Source organism: Oreochromis aureus, linkage group 3, assembly GCF_013358895.1.
Source record: "Oreochromis aureus strain Israel breed Guangdong linkage group 3, ZZ_aureus, whole genome shotgun sequence".
In the NCBI taxonomy this organism is placed as follows: Eukaryota; Metazoa; Chordata; class Actinopteri; order Cichliformes; family Cichlidae; genus Oreochromis; species Oreochromis aureus.
The window spans coordinates 126,728,982-126,753,480 of record NC_052944.1 but is presented as its reverse complement, the minus strand read 5'-3'; the positions used below and the strand labels follow the sequence as shown (position 1 = coordinate 126,753,480).

At 42.4% G+C, this 24,499-nt stretch overlaps 2 protein-coding genes across 2 annotated transcripts in view; both read right to left on the bottom strand.

Annotated features, from left to right (window-relative positions):
• LOC120435271 (NACHT, LRR and PYD domains-containing protein 12-like) overlaps positions 1-24,499 on the bottom strand; it is a 237,957-nt gene that overhangs the window by 97,231 nt on the left and 116,227 nt on the right. The window lies entirely within an intron of this gene.
• LOC116332775 lies at positions 1,842-6,645 on the bottom strand. Its single transcript, XM_039608507.1, has 7 exons — positions 6,509-6,645; positions 5,489-5,753; positions 3,228-3,343; positions 2,861-3,102; positions 2,599-2,757; positions 2,347-2,482; positions 1,842-2,265 (listed from the first exon to the last, which is right to left on the bottom strand). Exons 2-6 carry the CDS (start codon positions 5,595-5,597, stop codon positions 2,353-2,355), a joined length of 756 nt encoding a protein of 251 aa, XP_039464441.1. The 5' UTR covers positions 5,598-5,753; positions 6,509-6,645; the 3' UTR covers positions 1,842-2,265; positions 2,347-2,352.

Below are 24,499 nucleotides of genomic sequence, written 5' to 3'. Positions count from 1 at the left end.
TCTTGGATCATTCTCAGCACAGTTCTCTCTTTCACCGTCCTGCTAAACAAGTAAGAAAATCAGTTGCTGTGCTTCACCTTTGCTTCACTTACCTCTTACCTTTGAGTCACTTACCTCTGTGTTAGTACTTACCAAAATATTGCCTCTTGCCCCTCTGACAGATGACCTCGCCTGAGAAAACAAAATAAAACAAAAAAACCTTAAAATGGCTGCAACTGCTGTGCTCCCTAAATTAGTACAAATGGGGGGAAAGGAGAGTGGGCATGTTAAATATTAGTTAGAGTTTCTTAAACTTTCACTCTTAGAAAGCATTCTGTTTCAAAGTGAGCACTTCAAAGACATGATGTTTGTGCAGGTCTCCACTCCTTCCTTCTCATGTTAGCCAGCCACTGGTTCAGTCTCGCTGCTCCATCATCACCTTTAGTAAAACGAGAGGCTCAGAAGCAACAAGAGTATTGTGTGAAAAGAGATCTGAATAAACAACAACAAAGCAGACCCCCCCCGGCTGTGTTGTGTTCTTGCACTAGAACACAATTGATTGTTCTTTATTTTTATCTGAATCTTCCCACAGCAATGGTAAGAAGTTAAACAAGCAGTTTTGACCTCACACACACACACACACACAAAATCACATACGCACATGCTCACGTCACTGAACAAATGTATTCATTTTCCTTGTGTATAAATAAAGAGAAGTGCAAAAACAGAGCAGATCATAGAGCCCCCACTCTGGTGTGAGCGCTCTGTGATCGCCCTTGCAAGTAAAAACTGCAGCGTCTGTGTGTTTCTACCCTTAGACTCTTAGCTGAAGAAGTGTCATTTAAAATAAATGTCTTGACAGTGATTCAGAACATACACCAGTTAGTGCACATCAGAACAAAATGTGGGCATTTGTCATGAAAACTGTGCAGAACATTAGGAAATAAATATACTGTGCAGCAAGACTAGCAGCATAAAACCAGTTTACCTTCATCACTCCAGGCATGATGTTACACTGTCCCAAATATACTCATGGTCCAAGTGAGGAAATGAAATATTTGCTTTTGAAGGAATCCTTTAAAAGCCAAAGATCCTTTTTTATGGATGATGTTTGGTGAGTATTCATGCATGCATCATCCATTAATGTTTGGGAAGAGGGGCTGATTGACTTTGTCAGGACTGTTTTTCCCAAAAAGCCACCAACATGAAACTTTGACAAGCCTTATGGCCAACTCAACCCAACAGATCTTTGATGTGTTAAAGCCAAAAACCTGCTACAAGACACAATCAAGAGGACTGATGAGAAAAGAAAGTGAACTAGCTTTTCATCAAATTTAAAGAGCACCGTTAGATTTAGCTCATTTAGCTTTGTTAGTGAGCATACATGTAGCTTACAAATAAGTAAATTCAATTAAGGGAGGGAAGAATGAACTTGAAGGCTGAACTCCAGGACAAACTAGGCAGCTTGAAAGGGAAACAGCAGTTAGTTTGGCTGCTGCCACAGCCGCTCCTTAAATACCTGCTCTTGATGACACACTTAATTATGAAGCTGGTGCCTCCATGAAGGTGAGAATTTCACTCCCAACCACTGAATAGACAAGATTGTATCCACAGCTGCTATAATTGTGCCTTTTTGTCAATGCTGGTACAAACCCTGTTTGTGCTTTATTGATCCATTTGCAGAGGTTTGAAATTTCTTTCAATAAATCTCAGAAAATCAGCTTGGTTTCAATGTTTACATTATTTTTCCACAACAACAATACAAAGATATTATTCGTAGCTGACATATTGCACTTTAGACTACTGACTATATTACGTGAGGAAATACAAGAATAACTCTGAATGCAATTTGATTCATTGAATTTGTTTATTGAAAATAACTTGAAGACAGACAAGAACATTTGTTGTTTTTTAAAGTTTCTTTATTTTGTGCCAAATTAATAAATGAGTGGTAGAAGCTACCGTTCACAGATGGAAAATGTAAAACACTCACTTGCCACTCTATTAAGAACATGTTGCTTTTTGATCAATGTGACGGACCAAAAAGCAACAAAGTTATTGTACCCAATTGATCCCTATGAGCGACTGTGGAGAGGAAAAACTCCCTTTTAACAGGAAGAAACCTCTGGCAGAACCAGGCTCAGGGAGGGCGGCCATCTGCCTCGACCGGTTGGTGAATAAGTGAGTGTTTTTTATGCATATTAAATATTTAATTACTGTAAATGTTATATTAAATATTTAAATGAAATACATACTTACCTGAAGCAGACGTGATGTGGGAAATTTCTGAAAATGCCACACAGAAATGAGCAGCCTTCAAAGTGGTTACTTAATTTGAAGGCTGCTCGTGTATGCTGTGTGGCTTACCTGTGTCTATTTCTGAAATACGTCTCTGAGTCTTCCTTCCACCTCACAGCGGGATTTATGCGAGACGCTTTCTACCCACATCTTTTTGAAGTTCTTCTGTTTGACCAGGTCTTTTAAGATGGCCTTTCCATGAGCTCTGCAGAGAGAAGCATTGTTAATCAGCACTTTAGTTTCTAAGTAAATGCAGAGAATTTATCAAAAGAAAGTCAAAATAGAAATATCAGCCTATAATTGTTAAAAGTTCACACTGACCTGACTTCAGAGGAAGCATCCTGACACACTAAACTGACAGCCAACAGGAAGTATTTGGTGAAAGTCTGTCCTGCAGACAGAACTTTCTCCGCTCCCATGAATTCATTGATCATAAGAAGCCCCAGTGCGGCACCAGCTCTCACGAGAACGCTCTTATGTCTGAGGAAAAAAAACACAGACAAATCCATTCAGCGTGTTTGTTTTTCACCTGATCTGATTGTGATGCTGGGGTCACAGATACTCTTCACAGGTGTGAACTTACTTCAAACCATGCTTCTTCAGGCTAGTTATAAAGCGACTCGGGCTACAATGATGAACCAGAGCTGTCAGAGCTTCGTGGGCATGTTGCTGAATGAACTCATTGGCATTTGCCCTTGCAAACACCTGGAGTAGACTCTCACAGGTTAAATCAGCTGCTCTGTCCATCCTCTCTTTGAGGTGAACACACAAATATACCACGGTGTCCAGTGCCGCACAGGACACACAAGAGCGATTGTTTTTAATCTAAAGAATCAGAGGAAATTTAAGCAGTTAGAAATCAAACCTGTTACAAAACTGCATGAGACAGGGCAAACATGGACAGAAGAGAGTGGCAAAAACACAGATGTAGAGAAAAACAGCTGGTATACCTCTTGTGTCACCGCCAAACAAACTTTACGGAGGTTTAATAACTCCAACTCATCTTGGTGATGCCGCGCCAGGGTGCGGATGTATCGTAGCCCCTGTATCTTTGGGATATAAACCACTAGGAAGAAGAAGAACAATATAACATATTTGACCACTTTTAACTGATTTTTCTAACTAACACTAAAGTTAAGTTTATATATCTAATTTCTAGTAAGTGGCCCAGGCCCTCCTATATTGTTATGTATGTGGCCCTCAGTGAAAAAAGTTTGGACACGCCTGGATTACACGATGAAGTTGATATATTTAACTAGATGGCAAACAAAGGTTCCGTGTGTTAAAGGGACTCACTAGCTGTCAGAAGATTGCAGTCAGACTCCCCTCCAAACCCCAGTGCATAATCCTAGCTACGGTGGCCACTGTAGGACAAAACAATTCTGGCTGCTGTTCATCTGTATCAGATGCAGGTCCCCCATACTATGGGCTCAAAATGTGGTCATAAATATTTTTTACTTGTAAATCAGGATTTGTATGTGTAAAAAAAAAAAAAAAGATTTGTGTGTGGACTTGGCAAAAAAACAAAAAACAAAAACAAAACCCTGCAAGTTACAAGTATGAATTTTTGACCCTATTTTTCTTCCTTTCATCTGATTGGTCAATGTCATGTCAATCACAAATGTAACAATCCAATCAGAGAACACATGGGTTTGACTGTCGGAGGGTCACTTTTTGAACTGGAAACAAACAGGATCCTGGCGTAGGTTCCTGGGGAGTCCAGATGCTGCAGGATGAAGTGTAGAGCCATGTTGATAGCATCGTCTACAGACCTGCTGGCTCTGTATGCAAGCTGCAGGGGTCCAGGAGGGGGGCCGTGAGGGTCTTGAGGTAGGAGAGAACCAGGCGCTCAAATGACTTCATGACCACAGATGTCAGAGCCACAGGTCTGTAGTCATTTAGTCCAGTGATCATAGGTTTCTTGGGGACAAGGATTATGGTAGAGGACTTGAAGCAGGCAGGCACATGACATGCCTGCAGTGAGGAGTTGAAAATGCCAGAAAACACTGGGACCAGCTTGTGTGCACAGTGTCTGAGGGTGGCAGGAGACACACCGTCTGGGCCAGGAGTTTTCGAGCATTCAGACTCTTAAACTGCTTCCTCACATCTGCTTCATGAAGGGTTGTAGTGGGAGAAGGTGGTGTGAAATCCTCCTTGGTGTGGGGTATGGAGGGGGTGTTGTAGGTGAAGTGTTTGTTGGTGGCGATGGCTCTATGGAGGGGAGAGGTGGGGGCCGTTGGAGGTGCTTGATGGCTCGTCACAACGGCAGAAAAAGTCGTTAAGGGTGTTGGCCAAGAGCAAGTCATCAGTGGAGTGGGGGGGTCAGGCTTGTAGTTGGTGATATTCCTAAAACGTTTCCACACAGAGGCCGAGTCATTCTCTGAGATCTGCTGCTGCATCTTCTCAGAGTGCTGATGTTTAGCAATGTCCACTTCTTTACTGAACCTGCACTTGGCCTCTCTGTAGTGGTTCCTGTCTCTCCTTCTCTTTTCCAGCCACAGCTTTTGGAGTTTAGGAGTAAACCAGAGTTTGTCATTGAACGTGTTTGCTCATAACCACCTGTTGTTCAGTGTCAAATCTGCGATAACTTCAGGAAAAAATGAGGATGTTTATACACACGTGTATAAACATGTGTGTAAAAATTGTAAATCCACATTGAGGACATTGGCAGCCTAATATAAGGAGGTGGCATCACGTCACCCAAGTGACTCTCTGCCATCTATTCATGGCAGAGAGAAAGTATGGAGAATACAGAGTCATACAATTTACATTAATTGTTTGTTTAGACAATTTTAGATTCTAAGGAATTAATTTTTTTTTTGTCTTGTTTCCATGCATCTTAGCTGGTAGATCGGTCTTGGCAGGGAGAGATGAAAGATGGATACTGGCTGGGGCAGGATAACCCTGGTGTCTACCTTGAAGAGAGACAAGCTCTGAATGAGGACTACACAAATTCAGGCTTTGACCGTGGTCACCTCAACCCCAACGGACACCATGCAGGTAGTCGAGGACGGATTGTGTGTTTTTCAGGAGGGTAGACAGTAGATGGCAGTACAGGACTGGGGAGCTGTTCTTGGCTGCAACAGCTGAGGATAGATAGACTTAACTAATGAACAGCATCTCCAGCCTTACGTTTCAATGTTTTCTGCTAAACGTGCCCACAATTGATAATTTTCTAGAATATTTTAATTGCTGAATGAAAATGACTAACCCACTTTTTGACTCATCGAGGCTCCCATCTTTTCTTTGGACTGAGAAACTTTAAGCTTGTCCTTCTTTTCCTTCTCTCCTGCAGTCCCTAGTCGCAACGCCACTTTCATCCTCACCAATGTGGTTCCTCAGAACCCCAAGCTGAACAAGAATGCCTGGAGGATCCACGAGTCCCAGCTCACCGAGCTTCATGTGGCTTTAGGATGGTTTCTGGAGAAGTGCCCTAAGGCCTACGTGCTGGTCGGTGCCATTCCTTCTGCAGACAGCTGGATTGTTAAAAACAATGTTAAGCGTGTCAACATCCCAGACTACCTGTGGAATGCCTACTGCTGTGTGGACAACAACGACAGACCCATTCAGAGCAGCGCTGCCAGAGCAAAAAACACAGAGAACAACTTGGCAGCAGTTTATCGCACAGCCAGTGGGAGAGTTGTTTTACAACAATTGCAGATATAAAAGCAATGATGACAGTAAAGGAAGGCGAGAAGGTTGTGCAGTCTACAGTACTGTAATGTACACACTCGGCCCAAGCGAGAGCCCGTGGTGAAGACAGAGCAACAACAGCAGTCTTAAACCTGTAATTAAACTGTAAATGCTGTCATACAGTGAATAACCTGGAAATTGGTGATTAAACTGACTCTCAGGAGGTGTTATATTAGCTACATTTTAAGCTGACATAATAAAATGTTACATATAAACCTACAGCTTAGACTCGCAAAGTAAAGTTTAGATTGACAACCATTATGAGAAAGGCCAGGCAAAGCTTAACATTTTTTATTTAAAGACATTTAAAATGCTTCTTCAGCGCACAGCAGCAGCTGAGGATAGATAGACTTGAATAACAAGCAGCATCTCCAGCCTTATGTTTCAATGTTTTTTTCAAGACATGCTTGTAATTAATAATTTCCTAGAATATTTGAAGTGATCAATGAAAATGACTAAGCCACTTCTAGACTCATCGAGGCTCTCACCTTTTATTTGGACTGAGAAACTGTAATCTTGTCCCTCTTTTACTTCTTACCTGCAGTCCCTAGCTTCAACACCACCCAGACGAATGTGGTTCCTCAGAATCCCAAGCTGAACCAGAATGCCTGGAGGATCCACGAGTCCCAGCTCACTGAGCTTCATGTGGCTTTAGGACCACCCACATGTTCCAATACTGAGTTTCCAGTTCCAGTCAGGTCAGGGATGACCCTCTGTTTGGGAGACTGCACTCATTTAAAAAAAAGAAAAAACTATGACAAAAAAGAAGAGGAAATAATGATACAATCACAGACTTATGAGTGATTCAAACTGCCTGAGCCCAGCTGAGGCTCAGCAACTCTTCATATACATACTGTTAGGTACATATGTTTTTCAACACTGACACAAGTTTTTTTTTTTTTTTTTTTTTTTTTTTACCTGTTTACTGAAACATATGCCAATTATAGTTATATAATGGTCATGGACATGATATGTAGACTCTCAGGTTCCACATTCAAATTGGATGAAGTGCTTAAGTGTTTTAGCTCCTTAACATGTGCCACCCTATTTTTGAAGGGAACAATAGTTGAACAATTGACTCAAATGCAGGTGTGGGCAGTTCCTTCATTATGTCATTATCAGTTAAGCAGACAAAAGGCCTGTCGCTGATTTTAAGTGTGGTGCTTGCATTTGGAAGAGTTTACTGTGAACAGACAACATGCGGTCAAAGGAGCTCTCCATGCAGAAAAACAAGCCATCCTTAAGTTGCAAAGAAAAGCCAGCACAGTTTAGGAAAAAGATTCTTTGGACAGATGAAATCAAGATTATCATCTACCAGAAGGATGGCAGAGGCAGTGTGATGGCTCGGTCATGACTGGCTGCCAGTGGGACTGGGACACTAGTGTTTATTGATGATGTGACACAGGACTGAAGCAGCCGAATGAAGTCTGAGGTGTCCAGAGACATATGTCTGCTCAGCTAAATGCAGTCAAATTGATTGGGTGCTGTTTTACTATATAGATGGACAATGACAAAAATATGCATTCAAAGGAAGTCAGGAGTTTAATAAATCAAAGCCACTGCAGTAAAGGCCTGACAGAGCATTAAAAAGGAGGAAACCCAGCATCTGGTGATGTCCATGAGTTCAAGACTTCAGGCTGTCATTGCCAGCAAAGCATTTTCAACCAAGTATTAGAAATGAACATTTTATTTTCAGTTCTTTAATTTGTCCAATTACTTTTGAGTCCCTGAAATGAAGGGATTGTGTTTGTTATGCAATCTTTTTGTTCAACCCACTTAATTAACATACAGGGAGTGCAGAATTATTAGGCAAATGAGTATTTTGTCCACATCATCCTCTTCATGCATGTTGTCTTACTCCAAGCTGTATAGGCTCGAAAGCCTACTACCAATTAAGCATATTAGGTGATGTGCATCTCTGTAATGAGAAGGGGTGTGGTCTAATGACATCAACACCCTATATCAGGTGTGCATAATTATTAGGCAACTTCCTTTCCTTTGGCAAAATGGGTGAAAAGAAGGACTTGACAGGCTCAGAAAAGTCAAAAATAGTGAGATATCTTGCAGAGGGATGCAGCAGTCTTAGAATTGCAAAGCTTCTGAAGCGTGATCATCGAACAATCAAGCGTTTCATTCAAAATAGTCAACAGGGTCGCAAGAAGCGTGTGGAAAAACCAAGGCGCAAAATAACTGCCCATGAACTGAGAAAAGTCAAGCGTGCAGCTGCCAAGATGCCACTTGCCACCAGTTTGGCCATATTTCAGAGCTGCAACATCACTGGAGTGCCCAAAAGCACAAGGTGTGCAATACTCAGAGACATGGCCAAGGTAAGAAAGGCTGAAAGACGACCACCACTGAACAAGACACACAAGCTGAAACGTCAAGACTGATCTCAAGAAACGCCAAGAAATATCTCAAGACTGATTTTTCTTAAGGTTTTATGGACTGATGAAATGAGAGTGAGTCTTGATGGGCCAGATGGATGGGCCCGTGGCTGGATTGGTAAAGGGCAGAGAGCTCCAGTCCGACTCAGACGCCAGCAAGGTGGAGGTGGAGTACTGGTTTGGGCTGGTATCATCAAAGATGAGCTTGTGGGGCCTTTTTGGGTTGAGGATGGAGTCAAGCTCAACTCCCAGTCCTACTGCCACTTTCTGGAAGACACCTTCTTCAAGCAGTGGTACAGGAAGAAGTCTGCATCCTTCAAGAAAAACATGATTTTCATGCAGGACAATGCTCCATCACACGCGTCCAAGTACTCCACAGCGTGGCTGGCAAGAAAGGGTATAAAGAAGAAAAACTAATGACATGGCCTCCTTGTTCACCTGATCTGAACCCCATTGAGAACCTGTGGTCCATCATCAAATGTGAGATTTACAAGGAGGGAAAACAGTACACCTCTCTGTACAGTGTCTGGGAGGCTGTGGTTGCTGCTGCACGCAATGTTGATGGTGAACAGATCAAAACCATTGACTGTAGAAAACATGGACGACTCGACAGCTCCCCAAAAATGAAGCCAAAACGTCTCTATCGCCCCCTGGTGTCTGGCTGCAGTATAGGTCATAAACCCCGCCTCCTCCATGTTAGCGGATGGGACTGGGGTCAGACTAAAATAAATTTATTCTCCTTAGATAATTTTTTTCCAAAGATTCTTTCTTTTGTTATCAATAGTTCTCATCATGCTCATTGATGTCCAAGGGGTCTCCTTTCCCATAAGTTTGATTCTAATTGATTCTAACACCAACTCCCAGGTTGTCACTGAAAGCTTCCACAACCTTTGTTTGGAAGCTGGATTTTTTGAGGCTATCAGCAACTGCACTGACATTTCTGTGCACCCCTACAGAGAGGTTATCAGATCCATCACCTCTCAGCCAGGTCACAGCATTTTCTACCAGAGCAGGAAAGGCTGTCAAGTAGCCCTCATGACCCAGGACCACAATCCTTCCACTGCCGTACAGAGAGGCAGCCATCAGCACCTGACCTCGGCTGTTCATTGCTAAAGGAAAGGCATGGTCTCCAATCAGCACCAGGTCACAGGGAACATAGGGTCCCTGTAGGTCCAGCTCCTTCAGGCCTTTCATCAGGGAGGCGTAGGCCTCTTCATGTTGGTTTTTGAATGATCGGTTAGATGACATAGTGTAGAGGATTTATACTCTGTAGACTAATGAAGGAGGTGGAGGTTGGGATGCAGAAAGAAGAAGTTGTTAACCCATCAGGTTTTATAGTTTTTCTTACATATGTATCCGAAGTTGAGTTGACGGAATAAAAACGCACAGTAAACATAACATTTGAACTGTTACTAGTGTGTTACAAGTCAAGACTCAGCAAACTGTCAAACTGTAGCTGGTGAAAAAATAAAAAGCTGTTCTCCACTGATCTCATTACAACCAAAGACAACTTAAAAACACAAAGCATTTTTACCTGGAAGTTTTCCTTCTGTGGTATTACTCTGTAGCACAACACTTTTAAAGACAACCACGCTCTACGTGACAGGAGAGGAGAAAGAATGAAAATGAAAGCAGAGAATGGAGCTGCTTAGATAAGGAGATGTGATAAGGAGGAAAAAGCAAGGGGAGGGACCACTGATGAGAGACCGCTCCTTTTATGACCACAGGGGAAAAATTTGACCATAAATGAATGTCTATGTGCTCAGTCCAGTGTTTAACAACTAAAGGTCAAAACTTTCTGTGCAAAATAAAAAGAAGTATAAGTAAAGACAAGGCTGAGAAACCTGAAATGAAAATAATAAATTCAGCAAATATTGGTCAGACTAAGAGGTCAAACGAAGGCAGTTATCAGGCCAATAACTCATCCCACGGTTTCCAGTTCTAGCTATGAGTGTTCACATGGGTGTTGGTGTTGATGGCAGCGTATGACGAATAAAACAATGAAGTACTGGAAACATTTATATGCATTTTTGCACAATAAATCACACGTCTTAATGAAGATTTAGGTTTAGATTTATTTGTAAAACTCATTATGTGTTTAAATGGGGCACATTTATTTATTTTTTTTGACACTGTAGTTTTTATTGATAGTTTTGTCACAGTTTAAACACAGACATGTATTACATTACAGAAGAAATAACCATACAAGCACAGAGTCAAAACAAACAGAACTAAAGCGAACAAAAGATGTGGGTGCCAATTCTAATCAACTACCATATGCATACCTGCCTTTACTCCGCAGCATACATACTCCAGCTTATACACATACTTATACATGCATGCATCAATGGATATACAAAGTTATAGACCTTAAATGTTTGGTTTGTTCATTAATTTTCCTTGGTGCCATATAATGTCCATTTCTCCCACTTAGCAACGAAAATATCTTCCTTTAATCTGAGAATGTAAGTCATTTTTTCCATTGCATAGATTTCTTCAACAACATTTAACCAGTCTTTTGAAGAAGGTGGATCCAGTTTGTACCAGTTTCTTGTTATAGCTTTCTTTGCAGCTATCAATAGGATTTTTGTCAAATACATGTCGTCGTACATAACATACTCCCTAATATTCCCAAGATATACATTTTTAAAATTGTGTGGTAATTGATAGCCCAAGATATTGCCTATTACAAGAGTCACGTTCTTCCAAAAATTATGCAGTTTCAGGCACTCCCATGTGTGCTTCCATGTTACCACATCTTCTCCAGCATTGCAAACTGTCTTGAGTCTGCTTACGTTTGATTTTTGGTGTAATAAAGAATCGAGTAAGATGTTTCCATCAAAATTCTCTCCAGCATCTTGAGTTAGTCGTTGTGTTCTGAGTTTCACACATATCTAACCATTCCTCAGTTGAGATATCAGTTTTTATTTCCTGCTCCCATTTCTTTTTTATGTATTCAGTTGATGTTGCCGTGTTCTCCCTTAGGTTTTTATATAGTACAGAAATTTCCTTGAATTGGAGGCCCCTGTATGATTTAATTACGCAATCCAGCATGCCATAAGACATACGCGGACTTCGTACTTCCTTTGAAAAGTAATCTCTGAGTTGCAGGTACCGGTACAAATCGGTTTTCTCTAGACTATACCGATCTTTTAAATCTTGGAAACTCATCAAATGGCCATCTTTCATTATTGTACAAATTGCTGTTATTCCTTTTTGTTCCCACTTCCTGAATCCTGAGTTGTGAGCACTTGGTATAACACCAACAACATAGGCAGCCCAGTTTAACATCTTAACCTCCCTTTCCAACTAGGGTTGCAAAATTCCCGGAATTTTCAAAGATGGAAACTTTCCATGGGAATAAATGGGAATTAACGGGAATTTATGGGAATAAACTGGGAATTTTCAAAATTGAAGGTTGGCTCTTCTTAGGGAACTTAAATATAGTTGAGCAAAGTATATTTTAGCATAATGTTGACAAAAACAAACAAATGCAATTCAAATACACTTGAATATCCATGCCATTCCTTAATCACATGTACAGAGCACATGCTTGCTGCATGGCTATTGAGACCACCTACTGGCACTGTGCATGCCTCCATCACATGTACACATGGACCACACTTTTGAGCCTGAAGGACAAAGAGTATTGAAGGCACAAATTTGAGCCTGTGGACTTAACAAGTGAGGTAAGTTTTGATGATATTATGGGAAAATATATTCATTAAATGTTTAAATTGTGAATATCACATAAAATGTATTAATCTGGTAGATAGCAATCTGATAAGATGCTAAATAAAATGCTAGCATCTGTTAGATGCTAAATAAGCCATAGCTAGTATAACATAAAGAAGATGCTAGCTTCCTCATTTGGCTGTTTTGTTTTGAAGATCATTCCAGTTGTTTAGCTAGCCTTACTATTTATATCTGTTTATTATCATATTGCAATTGTATTATTACGATCTCTTGCATTCCATTAGCATTTTTACAAGCTCTTGTTTTATTTTACAGAAAAATGCCACGTGCGCTATCTGATGTGTGGAGACATTTTACACCAGCTAATGTACAAGGGAAATCTGTATATATGTGTAAGTATTGTGATAAGACGTACGTGAAGAATGCCACAAAAATGCAGCAGCACATTGCAAAGTGCAAAAAAATTCCTCAAGGCCCAACACATGCAGCAGCCAGGAGTTCCACTCAAGGGGAAAATGAATCTGTTTCAGCTGTATCAGAGTCAGATACCCACTCATCAGCTCCTGGTCCCTCTGGCATCAGAGGATTCTTTGATTTTATGGATGACACTAGCCAGAAAAATGCAGATGAGTGTTTCGCTCGTGCAATCTATGCAACTGGCTCACCCCTGATGCTGACATCCAATGTGTACTGGAAGAGATTTTTGAATGTTCTCCGACCAGCTGTCAGGGTTTCTGGGTCGTTGACCCGGTATTTTTAATTCATGTTCAAAGTTTATCTCCTGCCTGTTCTCACTTCCTGTTTTTTCCCATGTCAGCTTGTGTCATTAGTCAGATTATGTTCAGCCCTGTACTCAGCGGTTCCAATCATTGTCATCATTCAACCTGTGTATTTAAGCTCCTCGGTTTCACCAGTTCTTTGTCGTGTCATTGATGTTCTCGTGATGTTATGTTGTCGCTTCCACCTGTGTTCAGTTCAGCCAGCCATTCAGTCTTTCAGTCAATCAGTCCTTTCGTTCCTGCCCTGTTCATCCATGCTTCATAATAAACCATCTTCAGTTCTTCACTATCCACGAGTCTTGCGTTTGGGTCACTTCCTCGCCTCCACACGACACAACCCCTGACAGAATGACACGACCCCGCGTTGTGGACCCAGCGGACTCGGAACTCTTCGAGCGGCAGGACGCAGCGCTCTCCGTTTGGGCGGAGAAGCTCAGGGGGAAACAGCGGCTCTTCTCAGAGAGGGAGCATGTCTTTGAGGGGACGCGTCTGGCTCTGGGGGGGCCTCGGAGACGCCGCGGTTCTCCACCTGCTGCCTCACCTGCATCGGAGCATTCGCCGCGGAGAGTGGGCGTCACAGGCCAAGCTTCGGCTGCTCGCTCTCCCGCCGCTCCGCTCCGCTCCGCTCCGCTCCGCTCCTCACTCGCCCACCAGCCGTTTCACTCACCGGCTCTTCCACTTCGCCATGGCACAGCGGCTATGCCTCCCACCTCGGCTCAACGGAGGCTCCCGCGCCAGAGGCTCAGCTGTTCACCCCGCCCGCTTCCTCTTCCCGGAGAAAGCGGCGCACACGCCGTCATAAATTGGACTATTCTCAGCAACTCCCGGTGGTGAGTTCCAGTGACTGTTTTCCACACCCTTCATTCAATTGTTCACTCAAAATGCATAACGGACTCATTTCTGATTCATGGGGAACTTCCCTCCTAGAGGATAAAGTGGACTGGGAAGATTATTTCTGCTCTGCTCCCCCAAAGACTGTAAATAGTGGTGGCAGAAGGACCAGAATAAAACCCGATAGACCAGTCAGTATCACTCACCCAGTCATTATTTCCACTCCCATCAGTCAGCCTACACCCACACCTGTGCCAGCTCCCAGGAGGAGGGCAGCTGCGACCCAGTCTACCTCCACACCCGCCTCCTGTTTCTCGGGTGGGGTGACTGGTGGTGTCCAGCCACCTCCGTGCCTGTCCCAGCACTTAGGCTGAGGGCAGCCCAAATCCAACCTGACCATCCCAGAGGCCCAGCCGAAGCTCTCCAGCCAGTGCCCTCATGCTCTGGAGGCTCGGAAGAGCTAGCCTGCTTACCAATCAGTCCACCACTTCATCCACCGCCTGATCCAGCCTTTCACGCACTAGCTCTATCCCTGGTTAGGCTAGCTGAGGTGTCCCCTGCTCAGGCACCAGCTTTATTAGCCCAGGCTGTAGCTTTATCTCCCTCACTAGCTTAGTCTATAGCTCAGCCATCAGCCACACCAACCTCAGCTCCGTCGTCAGCTTCGCCTACCTCTGTTCATCCCTTAGCATCCCCACTCCAGTCAGTTCCCTCACCTGCTGTTCAGCCGCCACTCCAGTCAGTTCCCTCACCTGCTGTTCAGCCTCCAGCCCAGTCAGTTCACACGCCTGCTGTTCAGCCTCCAGCCCAGTCAGTTCACACGCCTGCTGCTCAGCCTCCAGCCCAGTCAGTTCACACGCCTGCTGTTCAGCCTCCAGCCCAGTCAGTTCACACGCCTGCTGTTCAGCCTCCAGCCCAGTCAGTTCACACGCCTGCTGTCCAGCCTGCCCCAGTCCAGTCAGTCCAGTCGCCTCCTGTCCTCCCTGTAGCCCAGTCGCCTCCTGTCCTCCCTGTAGCCCAGTCGCCTCCTGTCCTCCCTGTAGCCCAGTCGCCTCCTGTCCTCCCTGTAGCCCAGTCGCCTCCTGTCCTCCAGTCCTCTATAGCTCAGTCGCCTCCTGTCCTCCAGTCCTCTATAGCTCAGTCGCCTCCTTTCCTCCAGTCCTCTATAGCTCAGTCGCCTCCTTTCCTCCAGTCCTCTATAGCTCAGTCGCCTCCTGTCCTCCAGTCCTCTATAGCTCAGTCGCCTCCTGTCCTCCAGTCCTCTATAGCTCAGTCTCCTGTCCTCCAGTCTCGTCGTCTCCAGTCTTTTCCTGTTCCCCAGTCGCCCGTCCTCCAGCCTGTCCAGTCTGTCGTCCAGTCAGTTCAGTCCGTCGCCCAGCCTTCTGTCGCCCAGTCACTCATTCACTGTCCTGTTCAGTTCCCGGACCTGCAGCCACAGCATCCAGAGCCAGCTGTGAGCTCTCCCGCTCCTCAGCCAGGGGTTTCCGCACCCGCTGGCCCGGCCGCTCCTCAGCCAGGGGTTTCCGCACCCGCTGGCCCGGCCGCTCCTCAGCCAGGGGTTTCCGCACCCGCTGGCCCGGCCAGTCTCCAGCCAGGGGCCTCCGCGCCTACTGGCCCAGCCTCCGAAGCTGTTGCTCCGTCACCGCCGGCTCCCATGCCGTCGCCTGGTCCAGCCTCGGCTCCAGCTTCTGCTTCATCTGGTCCAGCCTCGGCTTCGCACGGTCCAGCTTCTGCCTCTGCGTTAGCCTCGCCTGGTCCTGCGGCTGCCACGCCGTCACCCAAGCCATGTTCTGGACGCCGCCACCGTCTTCCTCGCGGCCGCCCACCGGACCTTCTCAGTGGCCGCCGCCGCCGTCTTCCTCGCGGCCGCCCACCGGACCTTCTCAATGGCCGCCGCCGTCTTCCTGACGGCCGCCCACCAGATCACCTCCAGCGTCACAGCCGGCCACGTGGCCGCCCACCAGAACTGTTTCGGCTCGGCCACCGGCCACGTGGCCGCCCACCAGAACTGTTTCGGCTCGGCCACCGGCCACGTGGCCACCCGCCTGGACTGTCTTTGTTTTGGACTCCGTCCCTCCGTCCTGGACCCCCTCCGCCCACCCTGTCTTGGTTTTTCTTTCTTTCGGCCGTCGGGTGCCGGCCTTGAAGGGGGGGGTACTGTCAGGGTTTCTGGGTTGTTGACCCAGTATTTTTAGTTCATGTCAGTTCACACGCCTGCTGTTCAGCCTGAGTGGTGTCCCAGAAACGATGTGGGCTTCATAGATAATTGGCAAACCTTCTGGAGGAAACCTGGTCTTGTTAGGAGAGACGGCATCCATCCCACTTTGGATGGAGCAGCTCTCATTTCTAAATATGGACCAATTTATTAAACCCCCAAAATATGACTATCCAGAGTTGGGACCAGGAAGCAGAGTTGCAGTCTTACACGCCTCTCTGCAGCTTCTCTCCTCCTGCTACCCCCCCAAAAACCCATCTCCATAGAGACTGTGTCAGCTCCCAAACAGACAAAAAACAAACCAAAACCCAGGAATAAACAACTTAAACATAAAAAATCACAAAGAAAGAACAATACAGTATCCACATCTGAACCAAAGAGTAAAACAGTGAAATGTGGATTATTAAATATTAGGTCTCTCTCCTCCAAGTCTCTGTTAGTACATGACTTAATAATTGATCAACAAATCGATTTACTCTGCCTTACAGAAACCTGGTTGCAGCAGGATGATTATGTTAGTTTAAATGAATCAACACCCCGAGTCATTCTAACTACCAGAAATCCCGAAGCACAGGCCGAGGGGTGGTGTGGCAGCAATTTTCACACCAGCCTATTAATTAACGAAAGACAAAGACAGACTTTTAATTCATTTGAAAGCCTGATGCTTAGCCTCGTCCACCCCAGCTGTAAAACTCAGAAACCAGTCTTACTTGTTATCATCTATCGTCCACCTGGGCCTTACACAGAGTTTCTCTCTGATTTCTCAGACTTTTTATCTGATTTAGTGCTCAGCTCAGATAAAATAATTATTGTGGGTGATTTTAACATCCATGTAGATGCTAAAAATGACAGCCTCAACATCGCATTTAATTTGTTATTAGACTCAATTGGCTTCTCTCAAAATGTAAAAGAACCCACCCACCACTTTAATCACACTCTAGATCTTGTTTTAACATATGGCATAGAAACTGAACATTTAACAGTGTTTCCTGAAAACCCTCTGCTGTCTGATCATTTCCTGATAACATTTACATTTACAATAATTGATTACACAGCAGTGGAGAGTAGACTTTATCAAAGTAGATGTCTTTCTGAAAGTGCTGTAACTAAGTTTAAGAATATAATCCACCCACTGTTATCATCTTCAATGCCCTGTACCAACATAGAGCAGAGCAGCTATCTGAACGCTACTCCAACAGAGGTCGATTATCTTGTTAATAATTTTACCTCCTCACTACGTATGACTCTGGATACTGTAGCTCCTGTGAAAACTAATGTCTCAAATCAGAAGTACCTGACTCCGTGGTATAATTCTCAAACACGTAGCCTAAAGCAGATAACTCGTAAGCTGGAGAGGAAATGGCGTGTCACAAATTTAGAGGATCATCATTTAGCCTGGAGAAATAGTTTGCTGCTTTATAAGAAAGCCCTCCGCAAAGCCAGAACATCTTACTATTCGTCACTGATTGAAGAAAATAAGAACAACCCCAGGTTTCTCTTCAGCACTGTAGCCAGGCTGACAAACAGTCAGAGCTCTACTGAGCCAACAATCCCTTTAACATTAACTAGTAATGACTTCATGAACTTCTTCACAAATAAAATTTTTATCATTAGAGAAAAATTACCAATAATCATCCCACAGATGTAATATTATCTACAGCTACTTTTAGTACCATCGATGTTAAGTTAAACTCTTTTCTCCAATTGATCTTTCTGAGTTAACTTCAATAATTAATTCCTCCAAACCATCAACGTGTCTTTTAGACCCTATTCCTACAAAACTGCTCAAAGAAGTCCTGCCATTAATTAATTCTTCAATCTTAAATATGATCAACCTATCTCTAATAATCGGCTATGTACCACAGGCCTTCAAGGTGGCTGTAGTTAAACCTTTACTTAAAAAGCCATCTCTAGACCCAGCTGTCTTAGCTAATTATAGGCCAATCTCCAACCTTCCTTTCATATCAAAAATCCTTGAAAGAATAGTTGTCAAACAGCTAACAGATCATCTGCAGAGAAATGGCTTATTTGAAGAGTTTCAGTCAGGTTTCAGAGCTCATCACAGCAAAGAAACAGCTTTAGTGAAGGTTACAAATGATCTTCTTATGGCCTCTGACAGTGGACTCATCTCTGTGCTTGTCCTGCTAGACCTCAGTGCTGCGTTCGATACTGTTGACCATAATATCCTATTAGAGCGATTAGAACATGCTGTAGGTATTACAGGTACTGCACTGCAGTGGTTTGTATCATATCTATCTAATAGACTCCAATTTGTTCAAGTAAATGGAGAGTCCTCTTCACACACTAAGGTCAATTATGGAGTTCCACAGGGTTCGGTGCTAGGACCAATTCTGTTTACATTATACATGCTTCCTTAGGCAGCATCATTAGAAGACATAGCATAAATTTTCACTGCTATGCAGATGACACGCAGCTCTATCTATCCATGAAGCCAGGTAACACACACCAATTAGTTAAACTGCAGGAATGTCTTAAAGACATAAAGACCTGGATGTCCGCTAACTTTCTGCTTCTTAATTCAGATAAAACTGAGGTTATTGTACTCGGCCCTGAAAATCTTAGAAATATGGTATCTAAGCAGATTCTTACTCTGGATGGCATTACCTTGGCCTCCAGTAATGCTGTGAGGAACCTTGAGTCATTTTTGACCAGGACATGTCCTTCAATGCACATATTAAACAAATATGTAAGACTGCTTTCTTCCATTTGCGCAACATCTCTAAAATTAGAAATATCCTGTCCCAGAGTGACGCTGAAAAACTAGTTCATGCATTTATTACTTCCAGGCTGGACTACTGTAATTCACTATTATCAGGATGTCCTAAAACTCGCTGAAAAGCCTTCAGCTGATCCAAAATGCTGCAGCAAGGGTACTGACAGGGACTAGAAAGAGAGCATATTTCTCCTGTTTTGGCTTCCTTCATTGGCTTCCTGTTAAATCCAGAATTGAATTCAAAATCCTGCTCCTCACATACAAGGTCTTAAATAATCAGGCCCCATCTTATCTTAATGACCTTGTAGTACCATATCACCCCATTAGAGCACTTCGCTCTCGCTCTGCAGGCCTACTTGTTGTTCCGAGAGTATTTAAAAGTAGAATGGGAGGAGAGCCTTCAGTTTTCAGGCCCCTCTTCTGTGGAACCAGCTTCCAGTTTGGATTCGGAGACAGACACTATCTCTACTTTTAAGATTAGGCTTAAAACTTTCCTTTTGCTAAAGCATATAGTTAGGGCTGGACCAGGTGACCCTGAATCCTCCCTTAGTTATGCTGCAATAGACATAGGCTGCCGGGATTCCCATGATGCATTGAGTTTTTCCTTTCCAGTCACATTTCTCACTCACTATGTGTTAATAGACCTCTCTGCATCGAATCATATCTGTTATTAATCTCTGTCTCTCTTCCACAGCATGTCTTTATCCTGTTTTCCTTCTTTCACCCCAACCGGTCGCAGCAGATGGCCGCCTCCCTGAGCCTGGTTCTGCCGGAGGTTTCTTCCTGTTAAAGGGGAGTTTTCCTTCCCACTGTCGCCAAAGTGCTTGCTCATAGGGGTCATATGATTGTTGGGTTTTTCTCTGTATTTATTATTGTGCTATCTACTGTACAATATAAAGCGCCTTGAGGCGACTTTTGTTGTGATTTGGCGCTATATAAATAAAATTGAATTGAATTGAATTGAAACAGATGAAGTTTACAAAAGAACAGAACATGAACATACAAAATGAGGGGTAAAAAAATTATCTTATGAGTACACGCAAAAATCAACATATATATATACATATACATATATATATATATATATATATATATATAGATGTTGTTCTGAGAGGCTTTTTGTTGGTTGAGTCTGAAATTGACTGGACAATAGAGCGCACCTGTAAATAAGCCACATCCGCTCTGTTTAAAAAAATAAATAAATAAAAAAAGATATACAAGCCGCACCGGGCTATACGCCGCAGATATCTAGGTGCGCCGCTCTCTTCGCGCAGCAGTCGAGCCTTTCGAACCCGTTGGTGATGGTGGATTCTTTCACAGCACTCCATGCATGAGCTCTTCCCGCTGCCGCCTCTAACGTCTCACCATAGACTCATTGACGCTAAGCTTGCGTGCAGCAGCGCGGTTTCCCTCCTGGATAGCAAGATGGATGGCCTTCAACTTAAAACTTGTATCATACGAACTTCTTCGTGTGGTTTCCATGATGAAGGGGCGAGGATTTGAAAATAATTACCAGTTGGTAATTTGTTGTGCGTGTTCTATCTGCTAAAGAAAAGTGTATTCTTCTTTGCATTGATTTTTCATCTATCTTGTTTTTTATTCTAATTCTGGTTAGAGTGCCCCTAGTGGTGGAAGAAAAATCCACAGAATAGCCGCACCTTTGTATAAGCGTCATGGCTCAAAACCTAGGAAAAAAGTAGCGGCTTATGGTCCAGAAAATACGGTAGTATTTATGTCTCTTTTCAATTTTACCATATAGTAACTGGCTGGGTAACATTTATGAAGAATTTTACATGAGATTTCCTTCACCTTGTTTACAGTTAGATATTTATGGGCTCATCCAGACTGTCTTCCAGGTGATATCTGGAACATGTCAGTTCCAGTAAGATATTATATATATGGGAGAGACACGATATCTTGGAATAAACTACATATTCTCTTATTGCTGTTGCCAAGTTCCTGTAAAAAGCAGATTTTTCCCACTGCTGACTCAGCTGGATCAGGGAGAGTGACTGAGGTAGATATTAAACTGTCAGTGTTTTTATATAATATTAAAGTACCTGAGGGTATGGCACCAAGCACCATTGAGAATTCCCGAACACTGACTGGAAAATTATATAGTGTAAGGAATTCATTGTAAGTAAGCAGTACACCCTCTTTATTAACCAGCTGAGCCACCAATAGGATCCCATTTTGGACCCAAGTTTCCAGGAAAAGTGATTTATTTTTCAATAAAATATCTCTGTTGTTATGGTTTTTCCATATAAAATTAAAGTGATTGATTGATTGATTGATTGATTGATTGATTGATTGAATCTTTATTTTGAACATGTTGAAAAAGTACAACAAAATAGAATTAAAAGAGACAAATGAACAAAGCAAAACAAAAGGAAAACGAGCAACCACAACTCCAAATAACTTTCATGTTCAAAAAGGAGCAGGAAGAAGCATAAGCTTATTTAATCCCACCCCTTTTCCACTATCTAGTATCAATAGACTACAGAAATACCTCCTTGCAATTACATTATATGTCATGTGTATTTTTTTTTTTTTTCATATATACATATATGTTTCTATCTATCCATACATACGTATATACACATACGCACATATACACATTTTCAATAACCCCATTAACACCTCAAGGATACACAACCTACAAATATATATATATACCCATACCAATATACCCGTGCACCCGCACACATGAAAATATTAGACAAGAACACCCTATCAAATCTCTACCTCTTCCCTGTACCCTGTAAAACCATATCCTTAAACCGCTTTTTAAACTGCGCCATGCTCGGACATTGCTTCATATCTTTACTTAGTCTGTTCCACAGCTTCACTCCACACACAGAGATGCAAAACTTTTTTAATGTTGTACGGATACAAGGATGTTTTAAATTTAATTCCCCCTCAAATTGTGTCCCCGTCCCTTTTAGAAAACATTTTTAGAATATTGTCAGGAAGCAGGTTATTTATTGCTTTATATATAATTTGTGCAGTAAGAAAATGAACCAGATCTGTGAATTTTAGAATTTTTGATTTTAAGAACAGTGGATTTGTATGATCTCTGTAACCAGTTTTATGGATTATCCTTATGGCCCTTTTTTGTAATATAGAGATTGATGATAGCGAACATTTGTAAGTATTGCCCCAAACCTCAGCACAGTAATTCAAATACGGTGCAATCAGGGAACAATAGAGAATGTGGAGTGATTTGTGGTCCAGAATGTGTTTTACTTTACTCAAGATTGAGACACTTCTTGAAATTTTGTTATGAATATGTTTTATATGAGACTTCCAGTTTAATTTATCATCTACAATCACACCAAGAAACTTATGTTCAAGTACTCTTTCAATTTCCACACCATCTAAATGAATCTGCACTTGTGCATTTCTAAGGAATTCCCAAATGAGATTATTTTAGTTTTACTTAGATTTAGCGATAGTTTGTTCCTGTTAAGCCATTTTTAATTTTGCACATTTCTGAAGTAATTGTATCCTGCAGCTCCTTTAGATTCCCCCAGAACAAAAATATTTGTGTCATCTGCAAATAATACAAATTTTAATATATCAGATGACTTACAAATATCATTTATATAAATAATAAATAATTTTGGACCCAGTACAGAGCCTTGTGGAACACCACAAGCAATGTCCAAGCATGATGAGGAATGGACACCCAACTTCACAAATTGTTTCCTGTTACTTAAATAATTTTTCACCCACTGCAGTACAACCCCAAAGTGCATGCGGTCAATATCATAATTTTCTTATCCAGATGTAAGGAGAGAGCAGCATGTGCCAGTCGGGATATCCCTTCAGCTTTAATAATTAACACTCTACCTTTCAGAGATAAATCCCTTTGCAGCCACTGGTTGAACTTTTTTCATGTTTTTTGTATAATCGGAGTGAAGTTTGACGAGCATCTTGACTTTTGGTCTTTGGATATTAACAGTCCTGGGTATGTGACTTCTTGTTTAACAGAAATGTTACAGATAGCATTTGCAGTGCAGTCTTTAATTGCTAGTAATTCATATTTTTTAGATTTAGACATAAACCAGATGCCTCAGAGAAATCACTAATCACACTAAGGGCTGGACGGATTTGATTTGCATTCTTCAAGAAGAGTGTGGTGTCATCAGCTAGCTGGCTGATGATGAGCTCCTTATCAGCTATGGTGATTCCTTGTATAACAGGTTTTGATAGCTTTATAGAAAAATGCCAAATTTTTTCAAAGAGTGGAAAATAAATTGATGTTCAATTGTATCAAAAGCCTTTTAAAAATCCAGGAAGAGAACGAAGCTATTGTCAGGTACCAAATCAGAGTAATCAAGTAGATCTAAAACCAGTCTAATGTTATTAGAAATGTGTCTGTTTCTCATAAAGCCTGATTGTGTCTCATTGATAATTGTATCCAAAAACTCTTTAATTCTGTTAGCAAGTACTAAAGCCATAATCTCATAGTCATTATTGAGCAGACAGATGGGTCTCCAATGATCAATAAAAAGTAAGTCTTTGTTTGGCTTTGGAATAAGTGTTATGAGACCCTGAGTAAGAGTAGGAGGGAGGGTGTTATTCTCTATACTTTCTGTGAAAACCTGCAGTAAGAACGGAGCCAGCAGATTAGAAAATGATTTATAAAACTCTGCAGTTAAACCATCTGTGCCGGGAGATTTGTTGGCCTTAAGTGCAGAAATGGAAGTACAGACTTCCTCCACAGTCAGAGGGCTGTCACAGTGACTTCTATCTTCCACAACAAGAGTTTTTAGGTTTTTAATATTTTGATAAACAGTGTTGAGACAACATCATTATATTTTGAGTTGTATAGTTTAGTATAGAATTTGGCACAAAACTTTGAAATTTCTCTAGGATTGTCAGAGACAATGCCATTAATATTTAGTGGATTTTGGATCTGTATTTTTCAAGCCTGAAAAAGCAGAATTTTGTTCTCCCTCCTCCAGCCACCTCCTCCTGGATCTTACAAAAGCACCCTCAGCCTTGTGTCGATATAAACCGTCCAATTTATTTTGAAGGTCTAGTAAAGTTAATTTATCTTCCTCTGAGATTTCTTCTGGGGATTTCTGGTAATAACACACATGGAAAAGATATTAGTGGTGCAACGGATCAAAACTCTCACGGTTCGGATCGGATCACGGTTTTAAGTCACGGATCGGATCAATTTTCGGATCAGCAAAAATAGAAAAAAAAGACAAAAATTCTACTCGCCGTTTACTTATTTAAGTATTTTTTGCCTATTAAAAACATTCAACTGAAGACTCATTCCACGCACTTATATAAAAACAAATTAAGGTGCAATATGGACATTATGGATCATGCTGGGCAGCCTCTGCATCCTCTGCACACGGCCATAAACAACCAGAGGAGTCTGTTCAGTGACAGGTTGCTTCTCCCAAAGTCAAGGACCAGCAGACTTAAAAAGTCCTTTGTCCCACACACCATCAAACTGTTTAACTCCTCACTGGAGGGGAAATACTTGAAATGTGCTGTTCCCTTCTATTCTTATTCCTATTTATTCTATTTGTCCCTTTTGTATTCTCTGTATTTATAAATGTGTAAACATGGTATATTTCTGCTCACATTCTGCAACTTCTGTCGGTGCTGTGCAACTGGAAACTGAATTTCAGTTTGAACCCACCCGAGGGATAAATAAAGTTTCATCTAATCTAAACTTTAAAGCGCTATAAAATATTTTTACTGAAAACAGTTGCAAAGTGTTTTTCTCCATGGGCGATCGTGGCTCAAGAGTTGGGAGTTTGCCTTGTAATCGGAAGGTTGCCGGTTCGATCCCTGGCTTGGATAGTCTTGGTCGTTGTGTCCTTGGGCAAGACACTTCACCCGTTGCCTACTGGTGGTGGTCAGA